This window comes from Neolamprologus brichardi, chromosome 16, assembly GCF_056152115.1.
Source record: "Neolamprologus brichardi isolate AB-2024 chromosome 16, ASM5615211v1, whole genome shotgun sequence".
In the NCBI taxonomy this organism is placed as follows: domain Eukaryota; kingdom Metazoa; phylum Chordata; class Actinopteri; order Cichliformes; family Cichlidae; genus Neolamprologus; species Neolamprologus brichardi.
This window is the reverse complement of record NC_142119.1, coordinates 3,045,761-3,066,558: the sequence shown is the minus strand read 5'-3', so window position 1 is coordinate 3,066,558 and position 20,798 is coordinate 3,045,761. Positions and strand designations below refer to the sequence as shown.

Genomic DNA, 20,798 nt, shown 5'->3' with positions numbered 1-20,798 from the left:
TCCACTTAAATAAAGCCTGCAGACGAGCAGTGAGCGGTAGCTAACATTCTTTTAATTCATGCACACAACATACAAACAAGCTTGTGGAGCCCCCATGGCCGCGGGACCGACGGTCAGCAGAGTCTCTCTGAACCTAGAATGGCTCTCAGTTAAATACCTTCTCCAGGAACAAAGGCAGTACACAGCTGTTTCACACCTTAAGGTTCACACTCCCTTGCTACTTCCCAGAGTCCTCAAGAGACAAAAGACAAAAAAGGCTACACCCCCTACCATTTGTCTTACAGTATGAGTGTCAGACATGTTAATACAATAAATAATGTCATTAATATCTAGGTGAAAGAAATTCCTCTACACAATCTTTGAAAATAATTGATAAAAAATCTGTTCGGTGGAATCATTGTCACATTTTAAAAAAATATAATTCACTTAGTTTAGGAGCTTTATTTGTGTTTTCTTAAATTACCCTTCAAGTGTATAAATAGGCTGGTCCCAGAGTGTCTTAATAGATACATCCAAAGACAAGATAGTAATTGCATTACTAGGAGTATAGTGAATGGCAACTGCAAAATATCATATCGCAGGTCTAAATTTGGACAATCAGCATTTTCCATAAAGGCTTGCCATCTGATATCAAATTGATTACAGATATTAGTTCCTTTACATTGAAGGTTACAAGTTAGTTAAAGGGAAATCAGAGGTGCAGTGATTTCAATTAATCTTTTTTTTGTGGGGTTTGTTTGTTTGTTTTTACATTGTCTGTTAATTGTAGCTGTATTCATGGTGTATTTTGGTTTCATGAACATGTATGTTTTAACTCTGTGTATTGTGAATGTAAGCCCAACAAGGGACAATTGTTGAAGATTAGCTATAGCTATAATATTATGTGCAGCACATCAGTTTCATGTTTTATACTTGGACTATGTTAAACTGCACTGTCTGTTTTAAATAAAGAATTATTATTATATCACTAAGTACACTAAGAGATTATGAGAGGATGGATATACAGAACTATAAGCTGACTGCTGCAGTACATACATAGAGGAACAGTGTTAAGTTGAACTCTTATAGCATTACTTTGATGATACAACATTTAAAATTGGATGAGTTTAAGTATTTCAATTTGTGATTACAAAGGTTTAAAATCCTCTGCTCCCGTCTCACTGACTTAATACAAACCACCATCACTCAGTCTGCTGTCTTTTCTTATCTTCTGTCCACAAAGTGCAAATTTAGTTGTTTGTCTGGTACCAGAACTGTGCGGCTGATGGATTTCAGCTCTCCCAGTGTGGGGTCGGGTTTGATTTCAAACTGCCTGATAAGCTGTGAAAAAAAAATAGAGTTAGTGAGTTCTCTGAAACGTGGATGACAATTGATTTGAATATAGACAAATGTATTATCTCACACAATCACAAACAACAGAGATGCATAAGACACATATATACCCTTCAGCATTAATGAAGCCGTTCCAGATTTCCGTAGGCACTGATGCCCAAATACTCCATCAAAGACTCCACCTTCTGAGCTAAGTGTTAATAAAAGCTGAACACGATTGTGCGATTGTGGCTCAAGAGTTGGGAGTTCGCCTTGTAATCGGAAGGTTGCTGGTTCGAGCCCCGGCTTGGACAGTCTCAGTCGTTGTGTCCTTGGGCAAGACACTGCAGAGGGCCCGGTGGCGCCAGTGTCCGGCAGCCTCACCTCTGTCAGTGCGCCCCAGGGTGGCTGTGGCTACAATGTAGCTTGCCATCACCAGTGTGTGAATGACTGAATGTAGTGTAAAGCGCTTTGGGGTCCTTAGGGACTAGAAAAGCGCTATACAAATACAGGCCATTTAACACTCCCTCTCATTTAGTCTGGAGAAAATGTTTTCGAAAATTATTTCAGGTTTCAATTCATCTGATAATGTTTTGAATGAGCTTTGGCCCAGAGAAGATGGCAGCATTTCTAGATCATGATCACATGCATACAGTGATTTCTATTATACCTGTTTTTAATGCCCAAAGGGCCCGAAGATCCCTTGCATCCAATTTTGACTGTCAGCCTGGTTCCCAGATTTCCGTAGACACTGATGCCCAAATACTCCATCAAAGACTCCACCTTCTGAGCTAAGTGCTAATAAAAGCTGAACACGATTGTGCGATCGTGGCTCAAGAGTTGGGAGTTCGCCTTGAAATCGGAAAGTTACAAGGCGAACAGATTTCTCCAGATTCCCTGAACATTTTAATGAAGTCTTCACAATTTCATGTTCAGGGACGTCATTCTGAAATTATTCCACAGCTTGTACACATAGTTTTTGGAGACTGGTGAACCTCTGCCCATTACAGGACACTGAATTTTCAACTAGCTTTCGAGTGCTTTTGTTTGGTTTTTATGTCCGATTTTTTCCCACTTCCCATGAGACCCTTACCACCCCCCCCCCCCCCCCCCCCAAACCCCCGCACTTATTGTTGGACACACCTGGGTCACATTTAAGAAAAATCCAGGAGTTTCCCTGGGATGTTCAGCAGTTTTTTCTCCTTCTTGTCACTTACTTGAAACAGGAGCAGATACATCTCGAGCTCAGCAATCCTGCGACCGACACAGCCTCTTACTCCAAAGCCAAACGGGATGGAGCCGAAGGGGTTTGGCCTCTCACGACCGTCTCGGAGCCATCGCTCTGGCTTAAATGTGAACGAGTCGGGGAATGTGTCCTCATCATGGCTGATGGCATAGTGACAAAAGGTGAACGGCGTCTGTAGAGCAATCAACAACTGGAAGTCAACACAATATGGAATACTGATCCTCACTTATAACACAATAGCCTTTTTATATCCAGGCATCATACGTATGTCTTATTAAGTTAATACAAAAAGCACTCACAAACAATCTAACAATGGTTAAAAGCAGACCTACTTTTTTTGGAAACTCATATCCACCAATAGAAATATTCTTTTCTGCAATGATCCTCGCATTAATAGGAACAACAGGATACATCCTGCAAGACAAGTTATTTTTTGTTTGCATGTTACTTTAGGCTGGTTCATAGTCTGGCTTCTTCTTATGCAGGTGAATAAGAATATTGATTTTTGAAAACTGATGAATTAGTCTACATTTAACCTGTTAAGAGCCATGAGTTCAAATAAAACCCATTTTGGCTGCTAAATAGACAAACTTTAGGAAACTAGAAGCTATTTTCACTTCCAAAGATTTTCAGTTTGGCTGTTACAAATATGTGAAAACTATCTATTAAAAACATGTTTGTTTACTGCATTAATCGCTTCAGTTAAAGCTAAATCGTAGCAGTCTCACCTCAGCGTCTCTTTGATAACTGCCTTTAAATACGGCATGCCAGTGATGTCAGCAGCGGTGGGGATCCGGTCTAATGGTACCATAGTGGAAACTTCTTTATAGAGTCTTTCCTGGATATCAGGGTTCTTGGACAGCTCGTGCAAAGCCCACGTGAGAGTGTTGGAGGTCTTGGGAGTTTAAAAAATGTGAAAGTAAACTTTTGAGGAAATATATGCTGAGACTTGCATACGAAACATGCAAAAGAAAAGTGAATACACTGAGTGGCGAGCTTTGATGATTAGAGCCGTGCAGAGTGCCTTTTTACATGTGATGTTTTATTACTAGTATTGGTATTCCATTTACCGTGTCCACTCCAGCTAAGAGGAGCTCAGTGACGCTGCCATACACATCTTTAGTGCTCATCTGCGTGTTTGAGAGTAGGTATGTCAGGTATTCACCCTCCACATCCTGCTGGTTGTCAACCCGCTGCTGAATCATCTCCAACTTCTTGTCAATCAATGTTTTGGCTAGAACAGGTGCATAAAAATGGTGCAAAAAATATATATAGTTGGAACACTGTATAATCAGTCAAAACAGAATGCAGTCATTTACTCATAAACCCATATTTTACTAGCAACAGGACATAGGATGAAATATACTGTATCAACTGAGACATTTTATTATTTCATGAAACATATTAGCTTGGGTTCAATTTGATGGAAACAACATATCTTTAAAACGTAGTGACAGTTGCACCAAACTGGCAACAGTTCAGTACCATCAGTACCATAACTGGTACTTTTATATCTTTTATATCCATAACTGGATATAAAAAAAGAGCATCTTATAGAGGCAGTGTTTCTCAGAGGTAAAAATAGATTATTCACCAATCTGCAACAAAAGACCATAATCTAGAAATGCTGCCATCTACTCTGGGACAAAGCTCATTTAAAATAGAGGCAAAGTGCAAAACCGATCTGTTTGTTTGTTTCACTTTATTAAAGACACACATGGGCCCATAAAAAAAAATAAATTCCATAGCGTTACACAATTAAATAAAGGCTAAAATGTCAATGTTTCCATAATTTTGAATAAAACCTAACTGAACTTAGTGCAGCGTCAGTCAGAGATACAGTTATACTGTTTACATTTCTTCACCATACACCTACAACTCTACATCTGCAGCATGACGACTAGGTACTCCAACACTAACAAACATTTGGCTTGCGCTTCTCCACCTTGGCATCTCATTCCATTGTTATATGCTACGATGGGTTTTCTCATACTGCCTTCTCTGTAGCTCTTCCACAAATGAGCAGTGTACATTGGAGTGTAGGAGGCTTTAAAGAGTCCAAACTTCACTGGAATAGTGCATATACCAAATTTGCGACTCAACATATTAGCTTGTGCATTGTCTATAGATGCCCACATCATCAGACAAATCTTTCACACTTTAAGAACGGAGCCTGACAGAGAAAATTCAGGAATAACCAAATCCTTGTGCTCCCTATTTCTGACAATAAAAACTTTACTCTTCTTGGCATTATATAGAATATAAAACTCTAGACCAGGGGTAGGCAGCTCCAGGCCTTGAGTGCCGGTGTCCTGCAGGTTTTAGATGTCTCCTTGATCCAACACAGCTGATTCAAATTGCTAAATTACCTACTCAACATGTCTTGAAGTTCTCGAGGCCTGATAATAAACTAATCATTTGATTCAGGTGTGTTGACCCAGGGTGATACCTAAAACCTGCAGGACACTAGCACTCGAGGCCTGGTGTTGCCTACCCCTGCTCTAGACCATATTGAGGGCAGACCCTCAATAATTGCTCAAGCCCAGCACTATAGGGGGGAAAACTCACCAAATCATCTGCATACATCAAGTGATTAACTGTAGTATTGCCAACTACACAACAGCTTTGATAAATCATCCATATAAACATTAAACAGAGGAGGAGACAGAATCCGTCCCTGTCTGCCCCCATTCCCCACACAAAAGGGGGCAGACACACAGTTACCCCATTTTATGTGCATGGACTAATGGGCATACCAGAAGGACAATATTCTTACCAAAGATTTGGAAACCCCTGTGTCAGCAGATATCTTATCCATCCCACACGCCTTACCACCTTTAAATTTCTACTTGCATCATAAATTTCTCTTGATGACACCACAACATCTCCCTTATTGTCAATTTCACCCACTGCAAAAATGGAACTTTTAACACAGTTAAATAGATCACAGTAATGTTTCTGTCACATTTGAGTAATTGCCTCTGAGGCACTAGCACCATCAATATTAGCTGGTAGAGATGTCTACTCAACCTCATTCTGTGGATACTGAACGGACATATATACATTAAGAATGGTAAACTTTCTATCTCTGCCAATAATCTCAATTTCTATAGCCCAATCAGCCTTCAGTCTGACAACATTAACTGATCATACTTCTTGTGCCAGAGTATAGCGACATTCTCCCACGAACAACTCTAGAGCTCAGATCGGTCGCGGATTCACCAACTCCATGAAAGTCCTTGCGCAAACAGTTCAGATTTTCCAGACCTTGCTTCGGTTAAAAAGGTAGTTTGAACACACAACATATCACTGAATACCAAAAGTTTATCCACAGTTAAACAGCTTGATTGGTCAGGTAATCCTTGGGCATTAAAGGAGACAATATTAATGCTCATTTATCTCAATGTCATGGGCATTGAAAGGTCCCGCCCTGTGCTGCTTCAGAATCACCAGTGTTTGACTCAGGGTGCAGTCACTGCACACCAATCCTGTGATGCCAGTGACCCCGCTGACTCTGCTCTCCTTAGGCCTGTGAGCCTCAAAATAGCGGCTAACATAAATCCCTGCTGGCCAAAGCAGCGGATCATGCGTATCCTTTACGTCATCACGTTCAGCAGTAACATCAAACGATCCAAATATTTTATGGGCTGAGTCGATTTTTCGACATGTCACTGACTTACCCAGCGTCTCAGTCAGATAGGAGCGCAGAGTTCAGCATCAAGATCAGGACAAAATCATGTTGCAAACACACCCACAAGCTTGCTTTTAACCACAGGTATCTTATCACTCGTGCTGATACCAATTATTCCCATTTTCTTGTGCTTAACATGTTGAAAACCAGTGCTCAGTATCCTACCACTGGAGTGGTTTCTGTGGCTTGAGGTTTTCCTTTCCTCACAACTGAGCTCCATTCAGGGGACAGCAGGGGACAGCAGGGGACAGCAGGGGACAGCAGGCGACAACGATCCCCAAGCCTTCCCGGACGTGTTCTAGCCCACTTTTGAGGCATGCTGTAGCCAGCCAGAAATGGGCTCTCTGGCTCCTCCCGCTGCTGTCCGGGGAAGCCCAGGAAGAAGCTCTGAGCCTTCCTGTGATGGCGAGAACATCCTTCCCCGATGTCAGGATAGCCATCATAAATTGGCTGGGGCTCTTTCCTGAGGATCATCAGTGATGCTTCTGGGAGGGACGGTTGAGGCCGGAGGACCGGCCCTTCACATTCGCTAGCAGGCTGCACGACACTGCGGCCAGGTGGCTACAGCCTGCCCCCATGCCAGTGGAGATGCAGGTACTAAACACCGTCATGCTGGAGCAGTTTGTGGAGGGGCTCCCAATTGGGATGGCGGACTGGGTCCGCTGCCACTGGCCAGCGAGCCTTGAAGCTACAAATGCTGGCCTAGGACCACCTGGTGGCATGATGGGAACACCCACGAGGACAGCCATGGCTGGTAATAACGGACCGACTGGTCCCGGCCCCACGAAGGCCACCGACTAACCCTTTTTCATCTGGGTTTTCTCCACAGGTCCCGGCCGTTACGGACACCATGCCCAGCTCACCTAGGGCTGCATGGGCATTGGGGCAGGAATGCTGGAGGTGTGGGCAACCGGGGTATCTTCGTTTGGACTGCCCGTTAATGGAGGTGGGACAGGTGCTACATATTGCCAGCCCTCCGACACCCTCCCCTGGTTCAGGAGAGACATATCGTTTACCGGTAAGGTGCCCAGGGGGTATATGCCAGGCTTTGGTGAACTCGGGCTGTACGCAGACCCTGGTCCACCAAACCCTGCTGGAGGCTGAGTGGGTGGAGGTGAAGTGTGTGCATGGGGACATTCATAAATATCCCTCAGTGCAAATGGAAATTAGATATCAGAGGAAAATGCGTAGAATGAGGGCTGGAGTTAGTTCGTGCCAGACGCAACCCTTAATTTTGGGGACGGATTTTTCATGGTTCCCGTGCTTCCCTGGCTGGCTCAATGTCAGGCCACATGTTTTTGTTATTGTTGTGTGCTCTCTCTCTCCCTCTCCTCTGTCTCCGCCTGCCTGGGCAGAGCTCATCTTGGGCTCCTGCTTCTGGCCCGCGCACGTGCCGATTACCACACCTGCCACTGATCTTCCTGAACACTACTTAAGATGGTGGTTCTGTGCTAAAAGTTGCTGGATCGTTGAGTAATTAGTGTTAGTGTTGCCCCAGCGACACTCTTCATTCTATGTGAAAACCTAGCTCATTTCTGATTGTGTTTGTCTTGTATATAGATTCCCCTGGACATTTCCCGGATTCCAACGGATTCCCCGTTTCCTGTTTGAATCATCTGAGAGCGACTGAGTGGCAAAGCGTGAGTGGAGCAAAAGCATGCGTGACTGAAGAGGAGTGTGGAGAGATTGAAGAGGAGCTTTGTGTATGTGTGGATTTTTCCCCTTCCTTCCCCACGGATCCCCGTAGCCCTGGACCCCTGCATTTTGTATATATAGCACCTGCTGTTTGCTCAGCCTTCGACCAGTTGAAGAAAATTGATGGTCAGATAGTTCGCCATAAGGCTGACATTTCCCCATTTTGTATTGATTAGTGACAGATTGTATCGAGTGAGCCATGACACTCGCAAACAGGAGGAACACACCCAGTTGTTGGTGCCTAAAATCCATTGGAAAATGATTTTCCAGGCGGCTCATTACAACCCAATGGCCGGTCACATGGGGTATGACTGCTGGGCAGATGTGCGCCAGTGGTGCGAGTCCTGCCCAGAGTGTCAGCTGGTTAACCAACCAGCCATTGCCCAGCCTTTGCGCCCACTACCGTTAATGGAGGTCCCGTTTGAGCGCATCGGCATGGACCTCATTGGGACATTTCACCGGCATGCACACGGCTATTGCTTTGTATTAGTTCTGGTGGATTATGCAATGCAATATCCAGAAGCAGTGTTGCTGCGCACCATTTCTGCAAAGAGCGTGGCACAGGAGCTGTTTCAGGTCATCTCCCGAGTCGGCATCCCGAAACAGATACTGACCAGGGCATGTCGTTCATGTCTTGCACACTAAAAGAGTTTTATGAATTATTGGGCATTAAATCTATTGGGACCAGCGTCTACCACCCTCAGATTGACTAAGACTTTAAAGTCCATGATTCGGAAGTTCATTCACGAGGATAAACGCAATTCGATTGCTGGTTAGACCCTCTGTTGTTCGCAGTGTAGAAGGTGCCCCAGGCCTCCACGGCATTTTTTCCCTTTGAATTACTGTTCGGCAGGAAACCACGGGGGGTGTTGGACCTAATTAAAGAAAACTGGGAGGAAAGTTCAAACTCAGCAATAAATGAGATTCAGTATGTCCTAGGCCTGCAAGCAAAGTCACACACATTGGGGAGGTCGTCATGAGAGTATTTGCTCCAGGCTCACAAATGTCAGCAGCGCCTGTACAACAGAGGGGCTAGACTCAGGCAATTGTCACTGGGAGATAAAGTGCTTGTGTTCCTCACATCTTCTAACTCAAAGTTACTTGCCAAGTGGCAAAGACCATTCGTGGTCTCACGGTGAGTGGGGGACGTGGACTATAAGGTGGTATGGTCAGACAGGGGTAGGCTATATCACCTCAACCTCCTTAAAGCATGCAGAGAGGCTGAAACCGCTTCTCCGATGAGCCCTGTTAGGGAGAGACATGAGTCCCGCCTCCCTCCATTGTAAGGACCATCTCACACAGGCCCTGAGCAGATGTTGCTGCATTGCAACAACATTTTGCAGATGTGTTCTCCCCCTTATCCGGCTGAACAAATCTCATGGTGCATCAGTTTGAAACGCAGCCTGGCATGATGGTGCGTTCATTGCCCTACAGGTTACCGGAGTGCAAAAGACAAATTGTGCAAAAAGAAATTGGTGGAAATGTTAAAGCTGGGAATAATAGAAAAGTCACACTGCGCTTGGTGTAGCCCTTATAGTTTTTGTAGTGAAGAAAGATGGGTCTATACGGCTCAGTGTGGACTATTACAAGGTGAATGAGGTGTCACAGTTTGATTCTAATCCCATGCCCCGAGCTGCTGGACCGATTACGTACTGCTCGATTTTTCACGATGCTGGATTTGACCAAGGGCTACTGGCAGATTCCCTTGTCTGCAGAGTCCAAGGCAAAAATGGCCTTTTCCACTCCGTACGGTTTGTACCAATTTGTCACACTTCCGTTTGGCTTGTTCGGAGCCCCAGCCATTTTCCAAAGTCTCATGGACCAGGTGCTGTGTCACAGGACCAGGTGCTGCGTCTGCACACTGCATACACTGCCACTTACCTGGATGATGTCATCATCCATAGTGACACCTAGGCGTAGCATATGCAGTGGGTGGCCATGATCCTGTAGTCCCTGAGATGGGCAGGGCTCACAGCCAACCCGAAGAAGTGTGCGGTTGGACAGAGGGAGGTACAGTATCTGGAGTACTACTTGGGGGGTGGGGAGGTGCGTCCACATTTGGACAAAACAGCAGCCATCGCATCCTGTCTGCGTCCCAAGACCAAAAAAGAGGTGAGGTGGTTCTTGGGGCTGACTGGTTACTACCGCCGGTTCGCGCCCAGCTTTGCTGACTGCACTCTGCTTCTTTACCATATTACACTACATAGCACTACATCTCAGGATAAAAGATAAAAGATGCTGAATGGTGCACATGTAGTTTGAACTGTAAAAGGATTCTGAATCCTCAATATGATTTAAAAAAAAAAAAGCACTATATAAATACGAGCTGATAGAGAATAATGCCGTGGCTCCTTACGGGAAGTTGGTGCAAAACCCCCCCACAGATTTATTTTTTTTCTTTTTATAATACTGTTTATTGTTTCCTAACACTCTAAAACTTAACTAACACATCAGGACTGTGAGGTTCAAACTGCTCACCAAAGCTGAAGATACCCTCCCAGCCAGCAATGTAACGTTCCCAGTAGGGCAGCAGATTCCGGCTCCACTTGGGAAGAATAAACACCATCGTGTTGTTGGAGAACATCTGGGCTATGGAATTGATGAAATCTTGTGTACCACCAGGAATTTCCTCTTCCAGACAACCAAGCCTTGTCTCAAACAATATGGAGGCAATTCCTGAATGGATAAGAAAAAGAAATGGCAATGAAGCTAACAACAAAGCGTCCTTTTAACTTTAGTTTGAAATTAATATTTTTTTTATTTAATTCATTAAACTAATATGTTATTTGGTCCAGCATTCAGCATTTGCAGTTTTAACCTTCAGGCTACCTTCTAGTGAAAACAGATAAAGCTCATTGGCAATGTTGGTCACAAAGTCTCCCGTTGGGCTGCACTGGCACAGACTGCGCATCTTCTTGGTGAAGTCTTTAACCACATCACTGATAATCCCAGAATACTGGGCCGAGTCCTTCGGATGCAGCATCTGCTTGTTAAGCACCACCCTCAGCTTGTACCACCTCTCTCCCTCCCTGTTGGAACAGAAACATGTTTGCACTGAAATAAATAAATCCAAACGCAAACACAACAAAGAGTCTGAACTATGATACACTTATGCATCCATTATGGCTGATTTTCTGCTACATTTTTCCATTCAACCAGTTTTTAGCTAGTAAACTAAAGAGCTCACACAAATATCTAAGCTGGCTGTGGTCTGCAGTTTGTTTGCTACTATGCTTACACGTGCACACACACACATACATACATATATATATATATATATATATATTGTGGTGGACCACCAGGTGGCTCCACTCACACCCAAGTTGAAGGGAAGTGCTGGGGTGGAGATTTTGGCGCTTACTGTATGTGATGTTCTGAGAGTCAGTTAATAAAGTTGGAGTGACTGAGACACTGAGACCTCTCCTGTTGTTATTACATACCTCCACATTGGTGACCCCTGTAGCGAACATGCTAAGGCTCGACGACAAAGCCAGCTCCAGCCTGGAGGCATCGGCTGCCGCCGGACTTTCACCTCTGCCGATGGCTGCGTTTGCTGTGGCGCTTAAATTGCCGGATTTTTGGCTTCACGATCCTCCTTCATGGTTCGTGCACGTAGAAGCTCAGTTTTCTCTTCGTGGAGTTTCAGCCGACGATACTAAATACCACCATGTGGTGGCCTCACTTGACCCGCTGTCAACCCGCCGCATGATGACTCTCCTCCGGGACCCCCTAGCCCAAGTCAAGTACACCACCCTCAAGGCGCTGCTGCTGCGGCGTTACTACCTCTCTGATGCTGAGCGGGCTGAGAAACTCCTTTCCCTGGCGGGCCTGGGCGACGGCACCGCTCTTGAGCTCATGGAGAGCATGCTGTCCTTGCTGGGCGCGGATGACGGAGGATTTCTCTTCACCCACCTCTTTCTCCGACAGCTGCCGGCTCCAGTGAGCGCTGGCCTTGCCAACTCCCCGCTATTGGCCACGAAGGATTACCGCTCCCTTGCGGAAGAGGCGGATCTAACTCACTAGATTCGGGTGACGTTTTTCAGTGTTTGCTTTCTGAGTTTCCCTCACTCACTGTCGCCACTTTCTTGAGCACGGTGACGAAGCATGGGGTGGAGCATTACATAACTACAGTAGGGTCCCCAGTGTTCGCGCGCGCCGCCTCAACCCTGCCAAACTGGCTGTCGCTTGGGAAGAATTTGCCACCATGGAGCGTCTGGGCATCGTGCAGCGTTTGAATAGTGCCTGGGCTTCCCCGTTACACATGGTGCCTAAATCTGATGGTCGGTGGCGACCTTGTGGGGATTTCCGCCATCTTAATAATGTCACAGAGAACGATCGTTATCCCTTTCCCCACATTCAAGATTTTTCCGCCCATCTTGTGGGGACCTCGGTTTTTTCGAAGATCGATTTGGTACGGGGATATCACCAGGTTCCCGTGCGCGCGGAGGATGTCCCCAAAACCGCCGTAATTACACCTTTCGGCCTTTTCGAGTTTCTGCGCATGTCGTTTGGCCTGAAAGGTGCCCAAACCTTCCAGCGGTTGATGGACTCGGCCCTTTGTTTTTGTATATCTCGATGATATGCTGGTGGCCAGCAGCTCGAAAGAGCAGCACATGTTCCATCTGCGTCAGGTTTTTCAGCGTTTGGCGGAGCATGGACTGATTATTAATCCGTCTAAATGCCAGTTTGGGTTGCCGGTTCTCGATTTCCTTGGACACCGTATTTCCACCGAGGGCGCGGTTCCGTTGCCTGACAAAGTCCGAGCTGTTTCGGAATTTCCGCGTCCCACGAATGTTAAGGCACTGCAGGAATTTTTGGGGATGGTGAATTTTTACAACCGTTTTCTCCCCAGAACGGCACATCTGCTGAAGCCCCTTTATGGGGCGTTAAAAGGTAAGAAAGCTAATGACTCCGTTGACTGGTTTCCGGAAAGCATCCAAGCGTTTTCTGATGCTAAGTCAGCGTTAGCTAATGCTGCCCTTCTGGCCCACCCATCCCCGTCAGCGCCGATTGCGCTGACCACCGATGCGTCGGACATAGCGGTGGGTGCGGTGCTGGAACAGCGAATCTCGGGTGTCTGGCAACCGCTCGCCTTTTTCAGCCGTACGCTGCGTGACAGCAAACGCAATTACAGCGTTTTTGACAGGGAGCTACTGGCGCTCCACCTGGCGACTCGTCATTTCCGTTTTTTTCTCGAGGGTCGTCACTTTACCGCATACGTGGACCACAAACCCTTGACGTTTGCCATGTCCAAGGTTTCTGATTCATGGAGTGCACGCCAGCAGAGCCAGTTGGCAGCAATTTCTGAGTTTACCACGGACATTCGGCACGTGGCTGGTAAATCCAATCATGTGGCTGACTGTTTGTCCCGTGCGCTGGTTTCTCCTGTCTTTCTTGGCATAGACTACTCCGCCATGGCTGCCGATCAGAGCGGTGACCCGGACATCCTCGCGCTTAAATCCACCCAGACGGGCCTCATACTGGAGGACAGACCCGTGCAGGACGGTGGTCCCCTGCTCGTCTGTGACGTTTCCACCGGCCGCCCTCGCCCAGTGGTTCCCGTTTCCTGGCGTCGTCGAGTTTTTGACTCGGTACATGCTCTCTCTCATCCGGGGGTCCGGGCCTCTGTTAAACTGGTCAGCTCTAAATTTGTTTGGCCAGGCCTTCGCAAATCTGTTAAGGAATGGGCGTCGGCGTGCATTCCCTGCCGGCGTGCGAAGGTTCATAAACACACCAAGGCGCCCCTGGAGCAGTTCTTCATACCCGGCAAACGTTTCAATCATGTGCATGTCGATCTGGTGGGTCCTCTGCCGCAGTCACAAGGTTTTACGCACTTTTTGACTGTTGTTGACCGCACCACCAGGTGGCCGGAGGCGGTCCCCCTGGCGTCCACTACCGCAGCAGTGGTGGCTAAGGCATTTTTGTCGACCTGGGTCTTGCGTTTCGGCCCACCCGCGGACATTACGTCAGACAGAGGCCCCCAGTTCATTTCCGAGCTTTGGTCGACCATGGCTGATGGACTGGGGGCTAAAGTCCACCGCACAACCGCATACAACCCACAGGAACTGTACTAAACTGGTTCAAAACATACTTAGAAAACAGGAAATACTTTGTATCAATAGGTAACTTCACATCTGAGCAGACAAGTATCACATGTGGAGTTCCCCAAGGTTCCATCCTGGGACCCCTTCTGTTTAACATTTACATGCTCCCACTGGCACAGATTATAAAGAACAACAAAATAAACTGCCATAGCAGTGCAGATGACACACAAATATATATCACAATGTCACCAGGAGACCGAGGCCCTGTACAGGCTCTTGGTAAATGCATTGAGGAAATTAATGACTGGTTGTGCCACAATTTTCTCCAGCTAAACAAAAACAAAACTGAGGTAATAGTCTTTGGCGCCAAAGAAAAACGATTACAGGTCACCAGAGAACTTCAGTCTATACACCTAAAAACCACAAACCAGGCGAGAAATTTGGGTGTAGTAATGGATGCAGACCTAAACTTAGAAAAACACATTAAGACAATAACAAAATCAGCTTACTATCACCTCAAGAATATTTCAAGGATAAAAGATCTGATGTCTCAACAGGACCTGGAAAAACTAGTCCATGCATTCATCTTTAGTAGGCTTGATTACTGTAACAGCATCTTTACAGGTCTACCTAAAAAATCAGTCAGACAACTACAGCTCATTCAGAACTCTGCTGCTCGAGTCCTCACTAAGACCAAAAAAGTGGACCACATCAGTCCAGCTATGAGGTCTTTACACTGGCTGCCTGTCCGTCAGAGGATAGACTTTAAAGTTCTGATGCTGGTCTATAAAGCTCTGAATGGTTTAGGACCAAAATACATCAGTGACCTCCTGACCCAGTATGAACCTTCCAGATCCCTCAGGTCATCTGGATCCGGTCTTTTATCAGTTCCTAGAGTCAGAACCAGACACGGAGAAGCCGCATTCAGCTTTTATGCTCCTTATATCTGGAACAAACTCCCAGAAAGCCTCCGATCAGCTGAAACACTCAGTTTATTTAAATCCAGGTTGAAGACTCACCTGTTCTCAGCTGCATTTGAATAAAGCACCTAATCCGCACTTAAGCTTAAATTTCAAAACTTACATTTTAACTACTGATTTTATCTACTGTTCTGATTTTATCTGTTTTGATTTTATATACTGTTTTGTTTGTTTGTTAATTAGTTTGTTTGTTTGTTTGCTTGGTTTAATCAATTTTAAATCATGCTTTTTATTTGTTTTTGTTTCTAATGTCTCTGTAAAGCACTTTGAATCACCTTGTTGTTGAATTGTGCTATACAAATAAACTTGCCTTGCATTGCCTTGCCTTGCCTTGCCTTGCAAGCTAATGGGATGTGTGAACGGTTCCACCGGTCGCTTAAGGCTGCTTTTCGCGCCTCCTTAAAGGATGGCAATTGGGTTGACTGCCTCCCGTGAGTTTTGCTTGGGCTGTGCTCTGCGGTTAAGGAGGATCTCGGCGCTTCCCCAGCTGAGCTAGTGTCTGGTCAGCCCCTCCGCGTGCCTGGAGAATTCTTGCCCGAGAACCCTCCCCCCTGCTTCGATCCATCTGTGCTATCTCTCAACCCGCTTTTGCACTCGCTTCGGGTTCCTGGTCCGGTGCACTATTGCGTGCCTGACACTTTTGTTCCAAAGACTTTAGAGACTGCTACGTTTGTTTTTGTCAGGCATGATGCCCACAGGACACCGCTGCGGCCGCTGTATGACGGCCCATTCAGGGTTATCGAACTGGGCCAGAAATATTTTGTTTTGGATTTTGGGGGTCGAAGGGAGACTGTGTGTGTTGACAGACTTAAACCTGCACATGTTCTTCCGGACAGTAATGTAGTGCCGGCCAAGGCCCATCGCCGTGGCCACCCTCCTTCGATGGGGTTGACAGACTCTGGTTTTCCCCCCAGGACTATCCCCTGACCACCGGCGTTTGAACCTTCTTCTGCCTTTCCTGCTCGCCTTCACCAGCCTCGTTCACAGGATGGACCTTCCTCTGCCTGTTCTCTCCCTCCCAGGTTCAGTCGTTCGGGCCGTTTGCTTAGGCCCAGGGTCCTGGACTGAATAGAGACCTAACTGTGTGTTCGGGGGAGGGGGGGGGGGGGTATGTGTGGCGGACCACCAGGTGGCTCCACTCACACCCAAGTTGAAGGGAAGTGCTGGGGTGGAGATTTTGGTGCTTACTGTATGTGATGTTCTGAGAGTCAGTTAATAAAGTTGGAGTGACTGAGACACTGAGACCTCTCCTGTCATTATTACATACCTCCACAATAAATATATATATATATATATATATATATATATATATATATATATAAAATGCATAGAAACATTGAGAGAGTGCATCCTTCATTTTGAGCACTATTTTAAACCAGTTTGTCTTGTGAACAGAGTAACGTTTTGTGTTTAAAGTACAGCAGAACAGACAGACCTGACCTTCATTGACTACTTTGATTATTTACTGATATTTACTGACTGGTATCTGTCACGGCGAGTGGAGTGAGCCGTGTAGAGGAAATGAAAGAGGATCCAATTGCAGGCACTTGCTGAGATGGGAATGCGGTTTATTGTAGAACAAAGGTGTGTGGAGATTAGAATATTATTTTACTGTTACTATTCATAACCATTATCATTACTGTTGTATTACTTATCATTTATCATTATCATTTCATCAGAGCATTCATTGAAGCTGTTGATGTTACATTAAAGTCTGTATTTCAGGTGTGAGCATAATTACATAATAATCTTTCATTGCAGGTGCAACTGTAATCATGTTATACACATATTGCATTTTTGTGCTAATTAAAGGGTTGAAGCTCAGTCAGTTAATTGATAATGGTCTGAAGCTTCGGTCAGCGCGATGTCTGGCCGATCTATTGATTAGTTTAAGGTGACCCAAGCTATGAGAGGATTGCATACATGCTTACAATACAATACACCACATATAACCTGTAAACAGAATACAGTCCTGTGTGCACTCAGCAGCCTGCTGCATTGGAGTCTGCCTGGTAACAGATGACTCAGACGAAGTCAGGAAGTATACTTCTAGAATGTCTTTGTTTGTCGAGTGAGGTCATGCACTGAGGTCAAGACACATAGGCTGCCTGTACACATACACAGTATCTAGACTTGTTTGCTCGAAACTGCAAAGTTGTTTTACCTGCATACGTGACAGTTTAGTTCCACAGATAAGTGAAGTGCAGTAAATGAAATAACAGGAAGCATCTGGCGGTGGCGGAGGAACAGAGGAAGGAACTGTTCTTTTTTAGAATATGTCCAAGGTCGGAATTACTGGAACTGATGCATTTTATCTATCTGCTTGGACGCACAAGGGGCGTTATATTTCCTGATACCCTGATGTTATATATACGACTGCTCGTTTATTGTTCTGGGAAGATCGAGGCTGATGTTTTGCAGAGCTCATCTTCCCACATATATGTGTTTAAATAAAATCATTGTTTTGACGCACAATGGACCTCCAGTCGTTTGTCTTTCACCTCAAATCACAAATCAGGACAGGTGGAAATGGCAAAACGGAACAAAAATAATCTATACTGAGACAAACTAAACTATTGAACAGCAAACATGAACACGAAGGAATGTAGACAAAGGTACATGGTGGCGACAGCAGGGAAAAAACACAGTAGATACGCAGACGGACCAGCGACTACAACAACAGAAGACACGACTTAAATACACTCAGAGAATACAGGGAGATTACACACAGGTGGGGAACACAGCTGGAAGTAATTGACAAGACAAGGGAGGCAAACTGAATACACTCACATAAGACACGGACTTTCACAATAAAACAGGAAACAAGAAACCATCACACAAGGACGCAGACTCGACACTGAGAGGCAGACAGAATATAACACATGGAACTCAAACTATGCTAAACATGAGACACAACCGAAGAACAAATCCTTAAACACGAATAAACAGAAACATAGAATTCTAATAATAATCAGCAAAGCATACGAGTCTCAGAAAACAATCCAAAATGCAAAAATAAACCAAAACATAAGAAACTCAAACTGCTGGGTCAAAAACGACCTAAAGGACATAAATAGGTTTACTGCTGCTACTGCACTGAGCTTGACAGAGCTAAAATTAAACATTGATCCCCTTATATTGTCACCGGTTCATAAAACTTGTGGAGCAGTAACATTTTTCTGATTTTTTATCTTTATGGAATATACCAGCCTGAGAGGAATCTATTTAACCCAAATAGGTCAAAAACAATCCCTTCCACTCATAATAAAACTCTTTCCCTGGAAATCTGTTACGTATTAGAATCTAAGAAATCACAATGAGATTATTTTTTTTAGGTGGGGCAGCATTACTACACTGTTTGGTAGTCTTACTCTGTAAAAGGTCCATAGCCGAATCCTCTCATGTCACGATATTCCCTCCACACACTCATGTCTCCTCTACAAGGGAACTTCTCATCCTTCCTCAGCAGCTCGGCCAAAAGCTCTGGGGTGTTCAAGGATATTGCTCTGAGTCCGTCTCTGTAAATGGGCCCATACAGCTGCTTCTCGTAGATCTGACGGTGGAAAAGTGATAAAGGTAGAGCTGCATTCTTATAGAATAAAGATAAAGACATTTGGGGATTTTTGCAATGTGTAATTTAAAAAGCAGACATTATATTTAATCAGGCAGTAATCAGATGCCAGACAGAGACAGCATGCATGTGATTCATCAGAGAGAGAAAGCAGCCCAAGACTGTGTGTCAGTTAGCTGTGAGACAAGCTGATACTGTCTGAAGGTAACTATGGAAAAAGAGTCATACAACCAGCCCAACATTTTCTATTATGTATTGTCACTGGAGGAAAATGCAGTCACTTGTAAACCCATGACCTCTCAGATTATCAAATTTTTCACCAGAGTTTCTGAAATGCATCAGGTGGAAAACACAAAACATCTTTGAACTCCAACTGAAACAAGCACGTATCACTGTGAGTGAACATAATAAAGATCGTGCACTGCAGCCTACCTGAAGCTCATGCATACGTTTGTAGAAACCCTGAAACACCACTCTGCAAAGAAACTCCAAGAAGCTGACATGTGGGAGATCTTCCACTGTCCGAGGCTTTTTCTGGATGGTGGAGAGGGCCCCTGGGGCAGGGGAGACCCTTGCCACCCCTCTGGAGCAGACTGGGGCCAGGGAGATAGGGCACGGCAGCAGTGAGCTGCATTTTCTCTTCACCAGTCTACTGGACAGCCATGCAGCCATTATGAGGGGAGAATAGAAAATACAGAGAGCTCCTATTGCATGCAGAAGACTAGCCATAAAGGGAGGGGCCACATCTTGCTAAATGTTTAACCTTTAACCTTAATGTTTAAGGATCAACAAAGACAAGAAGCCACAAAGGAACGCAAATGGAAAAATACCTAAGCTCACATTTCTCTGCTCAGTAACAGTGAGATGGTTGCTTTGGAGCAAGCCTGACTATAGTGTCAAAGTAAATCGATGACTGTTTCTAGTTACTGAATCAAAAGAATGCTTTTAATTTAAAACACAGTCAGTCATGTGAAACAGAAAGTATATGCTTCCTTTTCTAAAGTTGCTTCAAAAGGACTTCAGAGGACAAGTAGCAACCAAGTGCTTCTTATTAAATACACGTTATTAACTGATCATTAGTAAGAGTAATCTCCTGTGTAAAGGCAGACGTTTTGGCAGTTTGCTGGTCTGAAGTATTCAGGTGCATGTTACCATAATGACACAATCTTCCCAGAATTGGGCGTCCTAATTAATTCACCTCAAGGTCGCTTCGTGCAGCCCTCAGAGAAACTGTAAAAAACAAACAAACCCTGAGCTCCATCACAAACTCTGAAGGCCTCAGTCAGCATGTTAAAGTTCATGATAGCACAATTAAAAAAAGATTGAGCAAGTTTGGAAGAGTTGCGAGGAGAAATCCTCTACTCTAAAAAGAGCAGGGCAGCACAGGTTATGTTCAAAAAGCTGCATCTGACTAAACCTCAGAACTTGTGGAACAATGTCCTTTGGACCGATGAGACCATACGACCAGATGTTTGATCAGCATGCATAGAAGTATGTTTGGAGTTAACTAAACACATTATAGCAACAGTGAAGCAAGGTAGTGAAGGGGTGATGATTTAGGCAGCTTGCAGTCTTCAAGTCAACCATAAGGTCCTCATTGTACCAAAGCATTCTGTCACATGTGGTGGTGTGACCTCAAAAGAGCTGTGAATGAATGAATGCTCAATGGCCTAAAACAACAATGTAAAACAAAGTGGATGCCAGACTGATAAATAGAAAACAATTATGTTATCACTGCTAAATGTGGTTCTATCATGGGGTGCACTTAGGTGTTCAGAAGCTTCTTCTGCATTTTAGTTCAGTTTTTGTCAAATAAATCACATCGTGTAAATAGGCAGTGTCTTATTTTTCACCTCATTTTAAGGCTTGCTGCTGATTTATTTGTGAAAACTATAACTTTAACTACAATTATAACCAGGGCTGGACTGGAACAAAAAAAAAATCGGCCCGGGCATTTTGACTAGAGACTGGCCCACCAGGTATTATAGGAAAAGCCATAAAGCCTTTGAATGAAAACAAACGCTGTTGTGACAGTGATGTACTGTCTTGTTGGTATATGTATGCTTTCTATACATTTTACGTCAGATAAAAACTTTGGTTGTAAGATTCAGATAATTATTTAATAAAAGCGAGACATTTTAAATGAGAATAAGAAAGAAAAGTATTTCTTTGTGCAAACCTCTCCCTGTTAACGCCCTACCTGGCCCCCTGGCAAAACTCTGCAAGAGGACATCTCCTGGTTTCATCTTCATGTTTCCCT

General features: G+C 44.8%; 1 protein-coding gene across 2 annotated transcripts; it reads right to left on the bottom strand.

Annotated features, from left to right (window-relative positions):
• Positions 1-63: 63 nt before the first annotated feature.
• LOC148098111 (sterol 26-hydroxylase, mitochondrial-like) lies at positions 64-19,267 on the bottom strand. 2 transcript variants are annotated; one of them, XM_087829932.1, is made up of 9 exons: positions 18,971-19,267; positions 18,339-18,520; positions 10,773-10,972; positions 10,422-10,619; positions 3,628-3,791; positions 3,286-3,452; positions 2,890-2,971; positions 2,529-2,729; positions 64-1,320 (listed from the first exon to the last, which is right to left on the bottom strand). In XM_087829932.1, exons 1-9 carry the CDS (start codon positions 19,265-19,267, stop codon positions 1,204-1,206), a joined length of 1,608 nt encoding a protein of 535 aa, XP_087686058.1. In that variant the 3' UTR covers positions 64-1,203. The 2 variants fall into 2 exon arrangements, 1 of the variants encoding a protein (XP_087686058.1); XR_015716587.1 differs by lacking the exon at positions 2,890-2,971 and having other exon boundaries at positions 18,971-19,220.
• Positions 19,268-20,798: the final 1,531 nt, after the last annotated feature.